Source organism: Larimichthys crocea, chromosome III (genome assembly GCF_000972845.2).
Source record: "Larimichthys crocea isolate SSNF chromosome III, L_crocea_2.0, whole genome shotgun sequence".
NCBI lineage: Eukaryota > Metazoa > Chordata > Actinopteri > Sciaenidae > Larimichthys > Larimichthys crocea.
This window is the reverse complement of record NC_040013.1, coordinates 42,734,653-42,753,993: the sequence shown is the minus strand read 5'-3', so window position 1 is coordinate 42,753,993 and position 19,341 is coordinate 42,734,653. Positions and strand designations below refer to the sequence as shown.

Below are 19,341 nucleotides of genomic sequence, written 5' to 3'. Positions count from 1 at the left end.
CAACTGCAATTTGATACCAAACTTTAGGTAACAAAAACCACAGAAGTATTACCATTGAACCATACTTAAAGTATTAAAGTATTTGTTAAATTAGATTAGATTGTACTTTATTCATCCAACAATGGGGAAATTTACTTATTACAGCAGCAGAATGTTATACTACAGAATTAAAGTAGAAGGGCAAAAACACAACGAACAGACAGAGGTATCTTATAACCTACACAATAAAACAAAACAACCTGCAAACAACAGAAAATGTGCAAAAAAACAAACAGACATGCAGACAAACAGTATTATTATATTGTTTTATAGTATATATTTCTGGATATTATACTGATCTACATCTACATAAAAGCAGCATTTTATTGTTTATGAAATGAACACATCCACTACACCCACAACTATTTCCAACCACTAACGCAGAAATACATCTGCTCAAGAAAGACGGGTTAGTTTGTACATTTGCGAAAGTATTACCCCAGCAAAGCTTTTACTTTGAAAGTTTATCCCGGAAGCTGTGTGTGCTTGATTTATGGACCTTGACTGTGGTAGGAGGAGAGCAGGGACGGGGACTGCGGTGATAAACAAACACACGCAGTGGAGTCGTTAGTATCTTGTCGGGCTCTGTTGCGGCGCTTTGGCAGCACCGGCTGACTTTCAGGGAAGCTGACCTTCACAGACGGAGCTGTAAAGTCAAAACCGGGTTAAAAAAAAAATCCAGGATTTTATCCCCCTCTCTCCTTCCCTCTCTCCTTCCCTCGGACTCGGCTTATGTGACACATTAACGTCCCAGCAGCGAAACGAGCGAAACATGACGGAGCTGAGGAAGCGAGGCGGAGGCGGAGATCCTGACAGCACCGACAATATCAGCGACAAGGTAATTCGCACCTTCACGACAACAAAACGCATCAGTTTCTCCTTGAGACCTCGCCCTCCAAAACAAGTTAGTCCGGTTGTTGTCACGCACTGGTCAAGAAGCCAGGCCAGCTGGGTTGCCAGGTTAGCAAGGGGAGCTAAATAAGCTAGTTAGTTAGCTGCTGGCTCCAGTAATCATCCAGCAACATCAACACAGTCACGGAAACGGCTACGGATTAGGAAATAACGACTTCTAGCCGGTGTGAGGATTACGTCCTCATCGTGACAGGCGGCATTTTCACACTGGCATTATGAAATAAAGCCATGAATGTCATGTTCTTGCTGGTTCAGTCACATCCTTTTATGTGTCAGCTGAATATTCAGCTTAAAGTTGGATTCGTGTAGTTCAGTACTGGAACAGGTGAAAGGCTCGGAGGCCCTGGTGGCTTGTAGTCTATAGTAGAGTTGGGAATTGTGGGTCCTAGACGCTTTAAATAACCTTATTCTGAATTGTTTTGTGCATATATTCGCCCACTGATCTGAACCATTGTTGTCAACAAGACCACCAAATACTTACCTGTCATGAGTGATGCATTGACCTGAATGGCAGACATGCTTTTACATACAGTGAGTCAAGTGAAACTAATTGTCCAGAATCAAAGATTTTAATTTATTCATCTTTTAGCGACCCTAAATAAAACAAATACATTTCAGATTGTTTTAAAGTAGTAATTATAATGTTAGTAGCCATTTTGACATGAAATAGTCGGGTCAAGGCACGTGTTCCAAATGATACTAATTACGGCCCCGTTCCATTTATTGCAGCAGAGCCTTTCCAGTGGACCAACATGCACCACAGCAGCACCCTGACCCTCATTGATCTGAATGGAACTGAACCTTAATTAGTATCATTGGTAACACCTGTGTTTACCTACCATTTCATGTCAAAATGGCTGCTGTGAAAAAGGTCTATTAACAATATTCTTTGTATTCTCTTCGCCCATTTAGCTTTTGACCAAATCGCATTGGTGACATCAAGTCAATAAATTAATATAGCAAAAGGGGAAAAAAAAGGCCTGAAATGGTTTTTCAATCTCGAAAACAAAGGACAACATTATCAAACATAGCTTCAACAGAACATAACTGAGTATGGCTCATTCTCTTTTGCTTAGTTTTGTGAATTGAATATCTTTGGGTTACTATATTAGGATTTATAAATGGACCAAAAATGATTGGTTGTAACAACCTTAAAAGTAAATATCATGCACAGCCTAAGCCTTTTCCAAACAACAGATGAAGGAGTTGGCACAAGTTACAGGTTATATTGTTAATAATTACTGTTAGCTGCAGTATCTGCAACCACCGGCAAATATAGGTCGAGTATTGCATTAAGACTGGACATGAAACCCATCCACAATAAGATGGTGACATTAGCTTTTTAAATTTTCATTCATTTCATTTTAACATCACTAACTCTTGAAAAGGAGCCCTAACCCTTTGGCCAAGTCGCTCTGAGCTTTGGGAACATGTGATGGACATTTTGTTGACAGTTTCTAGAGTAAATAAACAAAGAAATTATCGGTGGATTAGTTGCAGTGCTAAATGTGGACGGATTCACCTGTGATGTTTATGGACAACCATGTCTCTGAAGATAAATAATATTTGAGGATAATCCAAGTAATTGTCTTGAAGCCATTCTTTGTCTTTTAAAATCTGAACCTCTGTCAGCGACCACACAATTATAGACAACTTTACATGCCCTCATTCCCCAGAGTCTTCCCTTCAGTGAGAATGTTTCAAAGCTTAGACAGGGTTAACTAATAACTAACAGCTCCTCTCAGGCCTCCAAGAATCCGGACCATTGATTAACTCACTTCAGTAAAGCAAAGTGTTCAAAATGGCCTAGAAACTCGGCAGTCCTCCATGAGATCATACATGTGCTGCTGTATGCCTGTTTTACACAAGGTCACCTCTCCAGGAAGTGTGCTGACACAGAAACTGAGATTTCCATATCACCTTAATATGTGAAAAGTCTTTGAACTTTAGTCCAAAAGCCTCTCAGTAGCATGAGTGTCTCGCATTGGGAATGTCTACGATGTGACCTCATGAGAAGCTCCTACTGCGTTCTGCTGGCCACGATTAGCTGGAGTAAAGTCTGTCAGTTATCTATAGAGGAAACCCTCTGGTGGATGCAAACCGTTAGAGCTGTAAGCCAAAGCAATAGACCCCACAATCCACAACTCATTCGCATAAAACCAGTGTGACTCCTTCCTGATGAGTGTGGCCGTGTTTATTTGTGCTTAGAACATGCCATAATAAGCCGCCTTACGAGTAGTCCCACAGCCACCACAATGCATTTCACAAACCTCAGTGGTCGGTGAAGTTGCACCCCCGTTCCCATAATGCAGGGTCAAGTGAAGCTGTCATCTCCTTAGCTTAGCTTGGTATGCTGTTAGAAGAAAAGTGGCATTATTGGCCTGGACTGATCTTGCAGCTACCTTGTAATACCTGTGAATCTGGATTGGAAAGGGTCCACAGGTCCAACTCATTGGTGATAGGTGAGGTAAGTTTCCCCCATTCAGTGTAAGTGTCTTGCACAAGTTCTGCAAGTTCAGTATGAGAGAAGGCCCACTCTGCTACAAGATAAATAGTTCTTATATTGGTCACTAACAGTGTGAGTTTGACAACTAGCGAGCTGTCTACCGCTTGTGCTGTCAGATCCATAGTCATCCTTATCAGTCACTTGGAGTTCTGATCCACCATATGAATCATCATCTGTCACCCCAACCGGACAATCCAACAAATCTTCCTCGAGGTTGGGTCCAGGTAATTCCTGTTTTCTGGTCTTTGAATCTGTTGTGGTGGCCATTCTGCAGCATAATTTGCATTGCTTGCAATCGGGCCACGCAACATAAAGTGACATCCAAACGATGAAAGATGTTGCCGTAAAGAGCATGATTTGTAACAGAACAAAATAAAGTCTAGAGCATATTATGACATGGTAGACTTTTTTTTTTATCATCATACAATATATTTCACAACCCTCATTTGTGTCTTACAGTACTCATTCTTTTTTATGTTTTTCCTGTCCCAGAATGAGTCTCCCATTCTGGGAGCAAGGGCAACATTAAAAAGATTTATGTGATTCCAGTCATGGAAAAGTTTGCGTGAATGGATGTTGAGAGGAATGCAGGTGTATTATATATCAACTAACTGCCTTTTTGTAGCTGATGGGTGATGTAAATCCTCTTTATAAGACGGGTTGCATCATGATGGTCTCTTTGTGCAAAATACACCACTAGGAGCCATCCAGCTTCGGACTGATGGTGTTTGGAGTTCATTCCCACTGGAGGTACTCGTACTAAAAACAGATTGACTTGTTATGGAACTGAAATACATCGACCACATGACTTGCACATAATATGCATTTGCTCCTGGTTACTGTTTACTGGCTGTGAGTGGGTTCACAGTTTGGCCATTCTGGCATAGTGCCACTCTTGACATCTCATTAGTGTCCCAACTTGTTTGTCCTCACCTCTAAAGTCCATTTTTGGCAAGCTCAGCTGTCCTAAGGAAGCCCTGTCTTTCTCAGCACATGAGAGGCATGACTATGAATTCAAACAGTGAAATAGTGAGTTTACTTTTACAAAAGCATTAGCCTATCTCTATTGAATTAGTTGATTTTGTTGAGCACGTACGCCCACAGTCACTACATTGGCTGTTTGGGGTGAATAAACAGTTCAACAATCAATTTAGCAAATGACACAAAGCAAAAAATAATTTTGCTTTGTGCCTGAACACACCTTTACACACTCTGCTGTTTCCGTCCTTCAATTTTAGATTTATTAACTTCTTATTAGGACAAACAACATGCTCGCAGCACACAAATGCATCTAAACTCAACCTGACATGTTAATGGACTGTTTTAATGCTTGGAGTGAAAGGTTTCCTGTGTGAGGTCATGTACATGCTCTCGGGTTTTACTAGGTCCGCAAATTCCCACTCAGCTACAAGAGAAATGCTTCTAATATTGGACGCTAACAAGTGTGAGTTTGACAACTAGCGAGCTGTCATTTGGAGCCCTGCCTCTTTTGAAAGCATCCAGCTGGAGTCTTAAGTGAAAGCAGTCGAAGAAATTGGGATACAGCAGCTACTGGGGATTTTAGATTAATATCATGGTTTCTATTAAAGGGCACTTTCACATCACATCAAGCACATTTGGAGCTTTTTATTGGATTGAACTAAAGTTTCTCCAAGACACATGCAACGTTATCCATGTGAAGTAAAGATAGTTCTGACTTTTCAGGAAATTACCACAGAAAGAACCATTTTATGGGTGAAAGGAGAGTGACACTCTGAAGGTGACTCACAGTCAGCAGTTCCTCATGTTTGAAAGCCAAGTGCAGCAAAATGAACAAAGGGCAAAACAGATAATCATATCAAGTTATTTACTTAAAGGGATTAAAAATCAGAAAGGTCCATTACTCTGAAAGAGCACAGTTGAGGATATCCTGTTTACCATGGTTACAGACTGGAGTCTGGCAGGATGACAAGGTACCAAACCTTAGCCTTGTGACTTGTGAGTCCATGTGACTTTGTTTACAAATCCTGATTCACTTGTACATGGTGTGAGCCTAATTTTACCATGTACAATGATGCAGCAAAATACATTTTTCTACAATGATTCAGACCAGAGAGGAAAAAAATGTAGGCGTTTATCCAGTAGAGAACAATGGTGCACAACACAGTTATTGGCTGTGCACTGCTGTCCACCCCCAAAGTGACAAACACGGCTATATCTTTCTGCGTCTTCCTCTTCCTCTGAAAGCATTTAAAAGATTTGCAGACTGCCAGAGAGTGAGAAATAAACGCATCAGTCAAATAATGGCTAAACTTTGTTTGTCAGCTAGTTTGGGGCCTTCTTATTAAGAAGCAGGCCTCTTCAGTGCAAAGCTGATAAGGTTTAAACAGGGATGAGTCAGCCCTATCTGTGTCTTGTTGGGGAGGTTAAAGGATCAGTTTGTTATTGTGCCATACACTGTGCTGCAACACCCAAACAGATCATGTTCTTGAGGCACATTATATTGTATGTCAGTGCAGGAAAAAGTGTTGGACTAGCTAAAGTGGCTTAAACATCCCACACAGCCACAAACAGATATATTCACACCCTCCCTCTTTATAATCTCCAAGGCCACTAATTAGTCAGCCAGACAAGCGTACCCAGCGGTGTGTGTTTGATTCACATATTGACCTGCTGCTCTCCCTTCACAGTCCTGCCCATGTTGCCGAGACAGTTAGCGACTGCTCAAGACACCACATGACAGTTGACCTTGGTGGGCTGTCTGCTGGCTGACTGGCAGCACCATTGGCAGTGGCAGTGGCGGTGGTGGCAGCAGGCCGTGAAACGCTCTGCTGGCCACAGCTTTATTCTGAGCAGCCCTAGTTAGAAATGTCTTTGGACAGGAGAGAAGTCAAGCCTGCTTCACACTGTGGCTCTGTATTCAGATAACCACGCTGTGTTTTCGTCCTCTAGCTCAGTGAAGTAAAAAGAAGCATAGTTTAGATTTTAAGCATTTTGTGTGGCTGTACAGATATTGACATGGGTTTGTAATGTTTTTGTCATAATAACTTGATGATTGCTGACTTTTAATGTAGCACCAGAAAGACATTAACATCTCTGAAACTGATGACAGGCCTTCAGTTTCATTCATACTTTGCTTTTAACTTGAAACCAAACATATATATATATATATATATTAAATAAATATTTTATTGTCACCTCATCACTCAGTCTGACATCATGTGCAGTTTTTTTGTGTTTGGGATGGGTTGATTATTTTTCCTTTCTTTAATCAGTAGTGTAACGACAAGTTAATTAACCATTTTTGTGCATTCGTTCCTCTGGCTCTGACATAGGAAGATGATGTCCCCATTCTCTACGGTACTAACAAAGCTCTGATTGTTTGTTGGCTTGGTTGTCTTTCATGCTAAGTGTAAGAGTGCTATCATGGTAACATTCTAAACAGAGTGATACATTACATGCATGCTAACATGCACACAGTAGTTTGCCAATAATTTTTCACCCAACAGGGTTAGACCAGATTCCGACTTATCAGCCAAGTATGTGCACACATACAAGAAATCTGACTCGTGCTGATTGTTTGCATGCCAGTATGCTAAAATTAACATACTGGTCAAACAAATGAGGCAAGCTATGGGTGAGGCAAACAGAAAGTCAGCATTGACTTTTCATTCATCCAGAAACACTGATTTCCCACATGATCACCTTTGTACCTACAAACTCTCTATCTCTATCTCTCTCTCTCTATCTCTATCTCTCTTTAGCTGTTGACAGCTAAGTGTTGCTGCTCGCAGCAGTGCTACTTTGGGTCAGTGTTGTTGCTGATTAGCCTAATGAGCCCATGTAGGTTATCCTTTCCCCTGTGACCAGAGCCAGGCTCTGCTGCTGAACTGGACCTCACAGGTGTGTAGACTTGTTTGTTGTCCTGTGGTGAGACTGTCGCTGTGTTTTCCTCTTTAATAGCAGCTTCTTACTGCGTATTGACTCTTCCTGGCTAAATTAGACCAGTCTCAGTTGAGATTGTGGTTCGCTGCACCTTTGCACCATGTTTATTTCTCTTGATCAAGCTGTCCATACATTCACTCGATGGTGGCTGGTTGCAGCACAACTAAATCCACAACTTTTTTTAGGTTGAGTTTATGATTATTTTCAGGGTTCATTCACAAGTCCAGGCAGGTTTTTGTTGTGGATGGTGAAATGTAACTGACCGTTATCTGTTTAAAGTCACATAGCTTCCTGTTCTGAGTGGAATCAGACTTTCCCTGTGTTGGATATCTTGAGGATTTTGTTGGGTTGTGTGGAACATTTCAAATGATCAGTTCAGTTTACTCTCATAGAAGATGAAGAAAACTGGCAAATATTAGCACATTTTAGCTGGAGCTGCCTTAGAAGGTGCTGATAGAGAAAATGGAGAGAGGCGTGTTCCTGCAGCTTTGGTGAAATGAACACGGCCTTTGTGTGGACGGGGCTTGAGCTGATTGTCACCCGTCCCCATGTCTGATCCGCTCCTCCCTGTCCCTCTTCCTCCCGCCTCTCTGCAGAGAGGGCATTAATGGCCAGAAGGAGGAGGAGGACAAAGACGATAGTGGAGGTGAGCTGAGCTGCAAGAACAGTCATGCTGCTTATGCCTCACTGTCTCCTTACAATGACACACTGCAGTTTTATTCAGATGCACCTCCTGCTGTGGCTGCTCATGTTTAATTTCATGCTCTGTTAGCATTTTTTTTGTGTCTGTGTTTTTTTAATAGCATTTCCTGCTGATGATTACAGGTGCCCAGGACTTGTTTGATCCAATTGCATAACTTTGATTTTTATTAGTAAGACTGTTTGATGTGTTTAAATGTCAAGTATTTGCACAGCGGTGAGCATACTTTGCTGGATAAACGAAAGATCAACAGCGTTTGACTTTAATTAACAAGCCTGAGTACATTCACCCAGATTATTCTGGAATATTTTGGCTATGCGCGTAACACATTTGGGTGTATGAAGTAATGTGCTCACCAAATCTGAAGCCTGTTCATAGACGAACTGTATCAGTAACTCCACTGTGAGAAAATACCACTGGCTACCAGTCAGTGGCAGATACTGAACTTTGCTTTCTGTGCCAGCCACTTTGTCAGCTAACAAGCGGTCATGGAAGATCTGTTGCTGGTAAACACTCAGTGTAGTGATAGAGGTAGAATAATGAAAGTGGCTGTGTGTATTAGCCTACCAGGCTAACAGTGGATGACCTGCTTGGGGCTTTTCTCCAATATTTGTTGCATAGAGTTCCAGCCCCTTGTCTGTGCATTCATGCCTGTAATACACACTATAAAATGATATGCAACAGAGAAAATAATCCTCATATTTGAGAGCCTGGAACCAAAGAATATTTGCTATTTTTCCCTCGAAATGATAAAAAATGATAAAAATCAACTCACTGTCAAACAATTCACCGACTAATTGTTTCAACAAAATGAAGCATGCTCTAAAACATCCTGTTATGTAGACACACAAATCATGAAAGTGAGAGCAGTTATTACTAAGATAAAAGGAACTCTTATAATAGACTATAGTCTTTATCATACAACAGGACTTCCTCAGAGACACATGAGCCACCTGTACTGTTCAAATGACGAACTTCAGCAGCATTTAGCTTGTGTTCACTTAATGCCATGATTATCATAAGTAAAGCTGGACGACTACTGGTCCAAGTAACTGTCTGTTCAGAGCCAGTGCAGCCTTCTAGAGTCACTGTATCATGTGTTTTTCAGTCGAGATATGTAAGTTACACTGCCAGTTAGAACCATGTAGCTTAGTTTCCACTCTTTGAATCTGCAGGCTTCAATGTTTCCTCATTAAAACCTGAGTGGAAATCTTCAGTTACAGCTTAACTCCCAACACCAACTCAAGTGACCCCCCTCTGTCTCAGCCTGTTCCTACGTTCTGCACTTCCCAAGCCAAAAGAAAAGCTCTTATTTAACCCTGATGCTGACCGTATTTAGCAGCGTTTGACTAAAAGTAACCATGAAAGGGAAAAAAATGTCCAGGAGCATCAGTGAGTCTCTCAAGTGTGAAAGGAAACTTTATCTCCCACAATCGGTGTGTGAGCTCAGGAGGGAATTTCACTTGGTTTTAAAAATAGCCTCTTTGATGCAGAAGTAGCTTCTCCTCTCACTGCTTTGTTACATGATCGAGTATTGCTGGTGTTCACTCAAGAACAAAAGTGTTGGGCTTAACTGTGTCACTGGTCTTACTTATTAACGATGTTAAGAGTATCTGCAGCCCATGTCCCCGCTCGTGCTGCTTAAATCTGTAAATACATCCTGTTCATCCTCACTGTGCCAGCATTTTTTTCAAAGCCACGGTGCTGATTTATGATTTTCATAAGTACGGCATATGTGCTGAGCAGTAGCAACACAGATTTCAATTTCTGTTGTCTTAACATTTTGCTGACTGTGATTGTTTATGTTGTGTGTTCATGCGGACAATGAAAGTAATTTTTTGAATACCTAAGCTGATTATTTTATTGTTTCTCAAACTGCTTTTGCACAGGCCATTTTAGATATTGTTTTCGGGAGTGTGGTGTATTATCAGCAGCATTTACATTTCCTCCTATTCTTGTCAACTCCTTGGAACAAAAACACAGGAACTTGTGGATGGGTGGGACACGACCAAAATCTAAACACAGTTTAGTTTATTCAGAAAAAAGAGGTGAAATTCGAAGTTTTGATTAAATTATGCTACATGAGTGAACAAAGTGTAACTCAACCAAATAGTCAAGTTGTCTGGCCGGAAGCTGAAGGGCAAGTCGAACTGTCTGTAGCTACAGCTAGCTGAGAGCTAACTATAGCAGTCTGTCTGTCATCATGTAAAATAAATAAAATGAAATAAGAGAGCATTTATACAGAGTTTGTTTTCATTCAGTCAAATCTAAAATGTACTTACCCTGCCTGTGTGGCACTAATGTTTGGTAAGATACTTACCCTTGGTAACGGACGTGCTGCTCAGTTGTGAAGCATGCATAGAGCATCAAATACAGGCACAGCATGTTTTAGTATTTTTCTGCCGTTTCCACCTGTATCATTTTACAGATGTTACAACTAACTGTTGTAATTTTCATGACATGAAGCCACTTTTTGCACCATTGCTTCCTTTCCACCTTAAGTGGTTCCTGCTTCAAGTTTCCAGCAGCGTAGATGCACGATGTTGACGTCATTGTTTTGCGATGTGCAGCTATCAGAAAAACATGCTGACACTGATTAAGGATCTGGAACCGGCTCTCAGTTACCTACTGATGAGCAGGGTTATATCAAGTGATCACGCTGCTCTCTCTTCCATTTTCCAGTTCTCTGTTGCATTCAGTAGTGGAAACTGTTCACATGCGGCTGTGGAGGCTGCGTGTGTGTGTTAATTGGGTTTAAATCCAGATTAAAGATTCATTAACACAAATAAAGATGTTTGCCTCTTGGGCCAGCAGCCTGTTAACCTGACGACACCAGGTGTAGACTTTCAGCTCGCTCATGCTGAGCCAGTAATCTTCCAGTTTCCTTTCAAACTTTCTCCTCATATGGACTTTTTGTGGATTTGGTTGGGTTGAAATTATGATGTTGAGAGTACACTGTTGTCCATAAAGTTGGATTAATTTTGTTTTCAGACACATTCCTCTTTTTTTATTCCTATTCATACACATCAGGCCAAATTGTGGTTTAATTTTCACTGTAATATGTTTGGAAGAGATTGATCAATAAAGTTATAGGAAGATACACTTTATCAATCAAGAATAAATCACTTTGTTACAATCACTTCATGAGAAGAGGTAAAAGTATTTTATTCCAACTTTATGGCAACAGTGTGCTTTGAAATATATAATAATAATAAATATAACATGTAACATATATAATGTTTCAGTTCAGGTCACTAGATAAACATGAATATGATAACTGGGTCATTAAAGGATCTCAAGAAACAATACCAATGGAAAGTTGTTTTTTTTAAACTGTTAATTAGTTTAAATCGTATATATACATCAGTATGTATTTAGGAAGATGTTCACTGAGTGGGAATGTGTCTTTAATTATGAAGTAATTCTAAATTAATTACAATGTCACAATTGTACCAAATGATGAAGAGAATTAATTGAGCAAATGAGTAAAGTCACAGATGATCTGATAGTTCTGAATTTCTAGAGGCTGTCTGATTTGAAAGATACACACAAAAACAAACACACTTCCACATTCACTTGCCGACCTACTTGAATCCCAGCCAAGCATAGAGGCCAATGCACCTCCTCCCCCCTCCTAGGTAGAGACTAAACTCTTGCCTAATAAAACTGCAGTCTGCCCAATCCTGTATGCCTCCACTCAGTTCAGACCAGATTCTATTTGACTACCTCAACATTTACTTGTCGTTTGCATCCAAAGCGCTCATACATCCTTTTCTTTTTCTCCATTGGATGCTGCTGCTTATACTCTTTCTTTTCTGTTATCACCTTGTGCACACTGCGCTGCTGTCTGTCTCTGTTTTATCCACTGACCCGTGTGTCATGTAAATGCTCATTATCTCAAGTCAGTATTTGATTATCTGTGTGTGTTTTGCCCTGGCAGGAGGCTGATGGCGATGACAGGTTGGGCCTGCAAGGTGACGCAGAAGGAGAATGTGACGGTGACTCCAAAGCAGACACTCCAGATGTTCCTCTCTCCACAGCAGACACCGACAACACTCCACAATACCTGAACAAAGCTCTGGAGGGCCTGCCACCCAGGTACACGCTCACAAGAGATGGATGCCAACAGATCATGTTCTTAAAATGCATCCTGGAGTTGTCACCACTTAGAAATTTAAAAAGAACTTACTCTGTTGCCTGATTTTTGGCTTTTTTTGTTGTGTGATCATGTTACCAAAAATATTCACATTTAGTATTTAACCATACTAGTGTGGTCCATTTTAGTTCAACAGGCTTTTTCCAAGATGGTACAAGGTCATCAAAAACGAATTAACTGTGGCCCACTGCTTAACTGTAACTCATCATGTTCACCTTGAAACAAATAGCCTCAAATAAGAGTAAATGTACACATTAGGGATTTATCTTTACAATCATTCAGTCTGACTTCGACTAAAATTATATTTGCATGCATGTGCGCTGGCCATTGTGTTGTTTTTCATAGCCAGAAACAACAGGAAGTTGAACAAGCGTGAAATCTTAGATTTCTTAGATTGCAAGTAGGTCACAATGCAAACGTCACAGCCACAGCACTCAAGGCATTCGATTTAAAGAAATGCAAAACAGGGCCAAAAGTGTGCAAATCAAATGACTTACTGATTTTACATACATACTGAAGAAGCCCGAGGTTCTGTTTAAATGTACTTCAGCCTTAATAATGCTGTCACAAGCACTCCCCTCCTCATCTTTCATGAAATGACCCTGACAGAGTGATTGATCATCTTTCCCCTATGAGTGTAGGTTAATTGGACCAGAAATAGATTGGATCCTGCAGACATGTTAGACCATGCTCTTATTAATGCAGTGAAGGAGTGAATTTGCAGCTAAGGACTTATATAGTTGGTGACTACTGTTGATTTAGTTTGAATTCCCCTTCCTAAATTTAATTTGAAATGACATCATTATCTATTTATGTTTCTGAAAATCTAACACTGATTCAGTATGATTCACAGCAGTAAATCAAATATGTCAGGGTTCATCCTGGTGTTTAGAATAGTTTTAAGGAAACGAAAAGGGTGTGAGGACAACCTATATGTCAGTTTTGCATCTTGCCATGTCCTTCATACTTTGGGTAAATGTGCCTAATGGAGAATAATCACCAATGGAGTTATGTGGCATGCTTAGAAGGGGAAATGTTGATCGAGTAATAGATTGTTAAAATAAACACAATAAAATCAAATCTAGAAAATGCACTGAAGGCTGACAAACGTTAAAACTCTTCATAGTGATTAAAGGAACTGTTCTTGCACAGTTGACATTCGTGTGGTGTGAAAACAGGTTTTGCCAGTCGTTCAGGGCTATCACACTTGTGTCAGCAGCACCTTGAACACAAATGAATGAGAGCCTTGTCTGATATACAGATGAGAAGTGGAGGGTGTAACCAATGAGTGACGGCCAGGTCACAGGGCTTAAAGGCTCACAAGGAGGGAAGCAGTAATCCTTACAAGCAGGAGAGCCATAGAGGGTGGTGTGCTGCAGAGAGATCTGTGGATGAACAGACTGCAGAGAAAGAGGGAGGGGGATGGATGTGGGAAAAGAGAGAGAGAGAGAGAGAGAGAGAGAGAAACAGATGTGGTATAGATGAGGAGATAGGGTAGCAGGTGATTGAGTGAAAAATGACACAGCAGAGAAGGAAGAATAGATGAAGATGACTTGAAGGTGAGGTAGTTATAATGAGAGTGGCATGGAGTCAGAGAAAGTGTGTGCGAGAGAGCCCACAGCACTGAGTGGAAGCATCGGCAGCTTGTTTTTCATGATGCAGCTGTTTTTTCTTCTCCATTCATACAGCAGGCACCAGGCTCTCTGCCCTGCTTGGCTCCTGTGCAGCTTTTAGCTGTTTCCTCTCTTTTGTTTTGCTCCCAGGCAGTGCAGCAGTTTGCCTCACAACAACACGCACTACACGATATGTTGTGAAAAGCTCTCCAGAGTACGAGGCCTCATTCCTAGTGTCATGCCACAGGTAGTACCGGTAATATGATTCGTTGTTAGGTCTAGAGAATCAGTTACCACTAAGCCTCATCGCTGTACCAGCTACTAACAGGCCACAACATACGCTGAATACCTTGACTGTAATAAAAAAAAAAAAAAAAAGAGGACGCAGTTGTTACGGGAGCAACTTCAACTAGCTTTCCACTATTCCTCCACCTGTTCACAGCAGTGTTGCTCACTTGTTTCAGTTCATTTTGGCTGGACGGTCTCAACTAAAGTTGTTCCCCACTTCTCTTTTTTTCTTGCCTTTGCTGGCCATTTCTGCATATCTTGGCACCGTGTTGCCACCTGTAGATGAGTGGAACAGCGTCACACCATTGGCAGGAATGTGTATTGTGCACACGGACAAGACAAACAAAAGGGGGCCCACTCATTAAAAAAAACATTTGTCTGAGGGAGAATTTTTCTGTGAAGACCCTGTGGGGGCTGGACTTCCAAATAATAGTAATTAGTATGAACAGACTAACAATATGGGATATCTATAATGATAAGATGCCTTAATAGAAAATGCTACTCTGTGAACAGCAGAAGTGAAAAGTAGTTTGTTACCTTGTTGAAAAGATTGTTGTCTGCAGCTCTCCATCTGCTGTCAAAAGACCATTGTCTTGTTTTGGTGACACACACATTGTTTTTCCTGTGAATAATAATAATAATAATAATAGTAGTAGTAGTAGTAGTAGTAGTAGTAGTAGTAGTAGTAGTAGTAGTAGTAGTAGTAATTAAAATCGTTGATTAATCAGTTAAGTGTTTTTAATGTAAAGCTGCAGCAGTTGGAAATGTTAGCTTTAGGTCATTATGGCATTTTTTTCACCACAGATACCCCGTTTGCTCCTCGCCTGATAGGAATATTTTTGCAGGCTGGATATGGCTTATGACCACTGCTGCAGACTCTGTTCAGCTCAGAGTCTTGTTCAGTGTATGCATCTAAACATACATTGATCAAATTTTCTGGTTTTATAATTTTGCCTTTCAACATTGGCTATAATCAGAGAGTGTCTTCTTTCCTGACAGTCCATGATTAACTCCACTCAGCTGATATAAATATAAATGCTATAAATCAGCCCTGTAAATTCAAAGCCTCTGCTCATATGATCTGCGTCTGTAATTTCATGGCTCTAATGTTGAATTATATGCAGTTCATGTTTTAGAACTGAAAAAATAGACACAGAGCCAGACAGTAAAACATGTATCAGTGTCATACTTTTCACTGTTCACTGTCTCTCTTCTTTGACTGAAAACTCAAATGAAGCATAAATTAATAAATGAAATATTCATATAATTCTTAAACGTGTTTTTTTTTTTGTTTTTTTGTTTTTTTTGTTTTTTTTTACATTCTCAACAGATGGAAGAACTACTGGATACGAGGGGTTCTGTCTTTAGCCATGATTTCAGGCTTTTTCCTCATCATCTATATGGGACCTGTCACTCTTATATTAGTGGTAAGTGACAATGATTGATACTGTACCTTGTCTATGAGTCCTCAAGGCAACTATCCTACTGTCAGTTATTTTTTAGGCTGGAAAGGAAAATAGTTGTTTTTGTTTTGCTCAAGCCTAAGATACAGACTTGAGCATTCATGGCTTATTTCTGCTCTGCTCCTATCATCTGACGTAGGTCATGACTGTCCAAATCAAGTGTTTCCAAGAAATCATCACCATCGGCTACAGAGTGTACCATTCCTATGAACTGCCTTGGTTCAGGACACTAAGCTGGTAAGGAGAATGGGTTTTACAGTGAACAGCAGATATACTGTATTATGAACCTTAGAATACTTTAATATATGTACACATGTCATTTTTTGACCAGATAGCTCTGAGTTAAGTTTTGTCTATTGTCTTGTTTCGATACAAGTGCAGAAACTAGTGCAGTATTAGCACTTGTATCAAAAACATTTAAATGATACTCAGCTCTACCTATACATCTTGGCCACAGTGGCCTGTAACAGGAACTCTAGGACGCCTGAATGTTAGATCTATATTTATTAGGAGTGTAATGGAATTTGAGGATATTTAATAATCGCGAAACGGACAGAATTTCTCTTTTAAAAAGTAACGCTTAGTCATTTCTTTTGGCACCAGCACTCCATTTAACTTTGCTGTTCCCCCAGTAATATGCTGACTCAAGCCCGCTTCGTCTTCAGGTAGTTGCTCTGAATAAGCATAACCCACCCCACGATATTGCCCAAATTTGCTCCCATTTCTGTTTCAAGTCACCTTTGCATACACAGCAGTGCTCAGTGCAGTGAGGAGCAAAGATCACTGCCATGTTGGAAGCAAATGGAAGCTAATTGAAACATGCCAATTTCACCAAGGCCACCCATCATAACAACTCCATAGACACACACACAGACACACACACAGACACACACACACACAGGTGGTCAATGTACACAACACATTTTCATACATTTCACGGAAACTCTTGCCCAACAACATGGCTCAATGCCAAGAAGCACTCAAAGGTACTGAGGAACAACATCCAAAAAGAAAAAATAATATATTAGAATATTTTAATATTAATATTTTTTTCCATCAGGTACTTCCTGATTTGCGTCAACTACTTCTTCTATGGGGAAACTGTCGCGGATTACTTTGGTGCCCTGGTGCAGAGGGAGGAACCTCTGCAGTTCCTGGCTCGCTATCACCGCTTCATCTCCTTCGCCTTGTACCTCGCAGGTGGGTGGCACCTCAAGACAATAAGGCTGCTGTATCTCACAAAACACACACGCTCTTTGGCCCCTCCACTTCGACTCACGTTTTCTTTAGAGGCGTATTAGATTTCGTCAGACACAGTGCAAGTGTAGTAGAGTTTGGTTACAAATAACATTACTGGGGAGAAAATAGAGCAAAAAGAGAAACAAAGACCCAAGGGAGGTATAAACTCATGAGTTTACAAACTGATTTACAGTCATATGAGCTCATCTCTGCTTTTACCTTGTAGCTTTCGTTTACTGATAAGATGGTTTATTGCTCTGGTAATGATTCACATACATTATGTGTAAAAAGAAGTGGCAGTTAACAAGAAAACATCTTTCCTAATAATGCTGAACAAGTTCAACAGCTACCTGTGTTGTAGATTTTATGCCAGCCACTGTTTCCATTCATGTTGGTACAAAATGAATGAATGAATCACCTTGCAAACATGCCAAATTGAGGTTATTTAGAAGCATTGTTATCCTTGTAATTTGACCTACATTTTTCTCAGTACAGTGGTCCCTCGTTTATCGCGGGGGATACGTTCTAAAAATAACCCGCAATAAACGAAATCCGCAAAGTAAGTTTTACAATTATTATACATGTTTTAAGGCCGTAAAACCCCTAACCACACACTTTTATAGACCTTTTTACACGCATTTTGTACAGTACTCCCTTAAACAGGATGCAGAACACATGTGCGGTTCTCCCTTAGCCAATTTAGGACGCAGAACACAATGCACGTTCATACTGTACAGTACGCTGTAAAAAAAAAAAGCATGCAAAATTACACTGAAAAAAATCTGCGAAACGGCGAGTCCGCGATATAGCGAGGATGACTGTACTTGTTTTGGTCATAATTCTTAGAAACCCTTAAAGTTGGTTGTCAGATCAAATTAAAAGCAGATGCATAATAATGTGTGACTGCCCGATTTAACCAAGTTTTTTTTTTTCCATACTGTGGGGAAACAAATGAAACACCTTTTTAAAGTTCATGAAAATGTTTAAAATCTAAAGTAGTTCATTATAACATTAACTAATCATGACTTAAGAAATAAAATTCAAAGTCATTTATATAGCATCTTTTATATACGCATGCAGCCCAGAGTGCTAGACAGGATAAAGTAAAAACAGAAATGGACAACAAGGAATTGAATTTTGCAAGACAGAAATCAATTTTAAAACAACAAAATAAATAAACACGAAGGTTACGAAATATGAGAGCAAATGATTAAGTCTTAAAAAGTAGGCAGTAAATAATAAGGCACTTTAAATAAAAGCCAGACTAAAGAGATATGTACAAATGTATTATTAGTTTAGTTATTATGAGTTTAGTACTCAAACAATCAGCTATCATCATTAGGACCTTGTGTTTGTAGTTTGAGGTTTGACTGACACTGCTGACCACATATGCAAACAATATGACAGGTATCATCAAAGTATGCGGTGTTGCTTTCTGTCCAGTTGGGAAAAGCACAGACAAAAGCACAAATGCCCTCAAGAGGGGCACCCCTGTAGCTCACATGGTAAAGCATGCGTCTCCTGTATCGAGGCTAAAGTCCTTATTGCAGCAACCTGGGTTCGATTCCAGTCTGGGTCCTTTGCTGCATGTCATTCCCTTCTCTCTCTCTTCCCTGAATCTCCTATCCATCTCTTTGGATTTCATTGTCAAATAAAGGATAAAAATAGCCCCCAAAAATATCTTTAAAAGAATCAATGGCAACATAAGTATGTGCATTTGTAGGAAATACGCTACAACATGCACAAACACTGATATAATCCTTTTTAGCCATTTCTCTGTCAAATGTAGACGTAGTGAATATAACTGCAGTGAAGGCTCGATCATTTCTGAATTTTCCCTCTGGTGTGATGAATAGAGCTGCTGCTCTCATTGGTTAGTTTTAGGGCCTGAACTGGGTTGTTGGAGTGTTGCTGACTTAGTTGTCTCTCTGTCGACCCAGCCAGGCGTCGGCTGCAGTTTTAAGCCCCAAGGACATTGTGAGCAAGACAGCATCTTCTGCATCTGTTGGCAGTAACCGTTCCCCTGAGGGCCTTCCCAGGTTTATGTAGACAAACCTCACAGAGATGTTTTCAGCCCATCAGCCTCCCCAATTCAAATTCTCACATCTAGTTTGTATGAAAGGCAATTGTGAATTGTTTAGTCATAGTCATGCTTCACACACCTCCCCATACAGTAAATAAGTTATTATATGTGATGTGTTTTTTAATCTAGCATATACTTTTAAAATTTGGATTAAAAACTGACAGCATGTTGTCTACTCTTTCACAGGTTTCTGCATGTTTGTGCTGAGTTTAGTGAAGAAACATTACCGCCTGCAGTTTTACATGGTGTGTATCAGCCAGTAACCCTCTCCTCCTCTCTTCTTCACCGCTAACCTTCCTGTCTGTCCTCTTCCACTGCTTCTTACTTACCGTTATGTTCTTTTTGAGACAGTTTTGGAAACTCATCTTGCGCTCTGATGTTGCCATTGTAGAACTCCTTTTGGGTGTGACACATTTTT

General features: G+C 40.3%; 1 protein-coding gene across 1 annotated transcript in view; it reads left to right on the top strand.

The window, feature by feature from the left end:
* Positions 1-532: 532 nt before the first annotated feature.
* cds1 (CDP-diacylglycerol synthase (phosphatidate cytidylyltransferase) 1) overlaps positions 533-19,341 on the top strand; it is a 28,850-nt gene continuing 10,041 nt past the window's right edge. The window contains exons 1-6 of the mRNA XM_010742858.3: positions 533-877; positions 12,022-12,179; positions 15,469-15,565; positions 15,741-15,838; positions 16,662-16,801; positions 19,110-19,168. Coding sequence (XP_010741160.1) covers positions 812-877; positions 12,022-12,179; positions 15,469-15,565; positions 15,741-15,838; positions 16,662-16,801; positions 19,110-19,168 — 618 coding nt within the window. The 5' untranslated portion in view covers positions 533-811. The remainder of the gene's footprint in view (positions 878-12,021; positions 12,180-15,468; positions 15,566-15,740; positions 15,839-16,661; positions 16,802-19,109; positions 19,169-19,341) is intronic.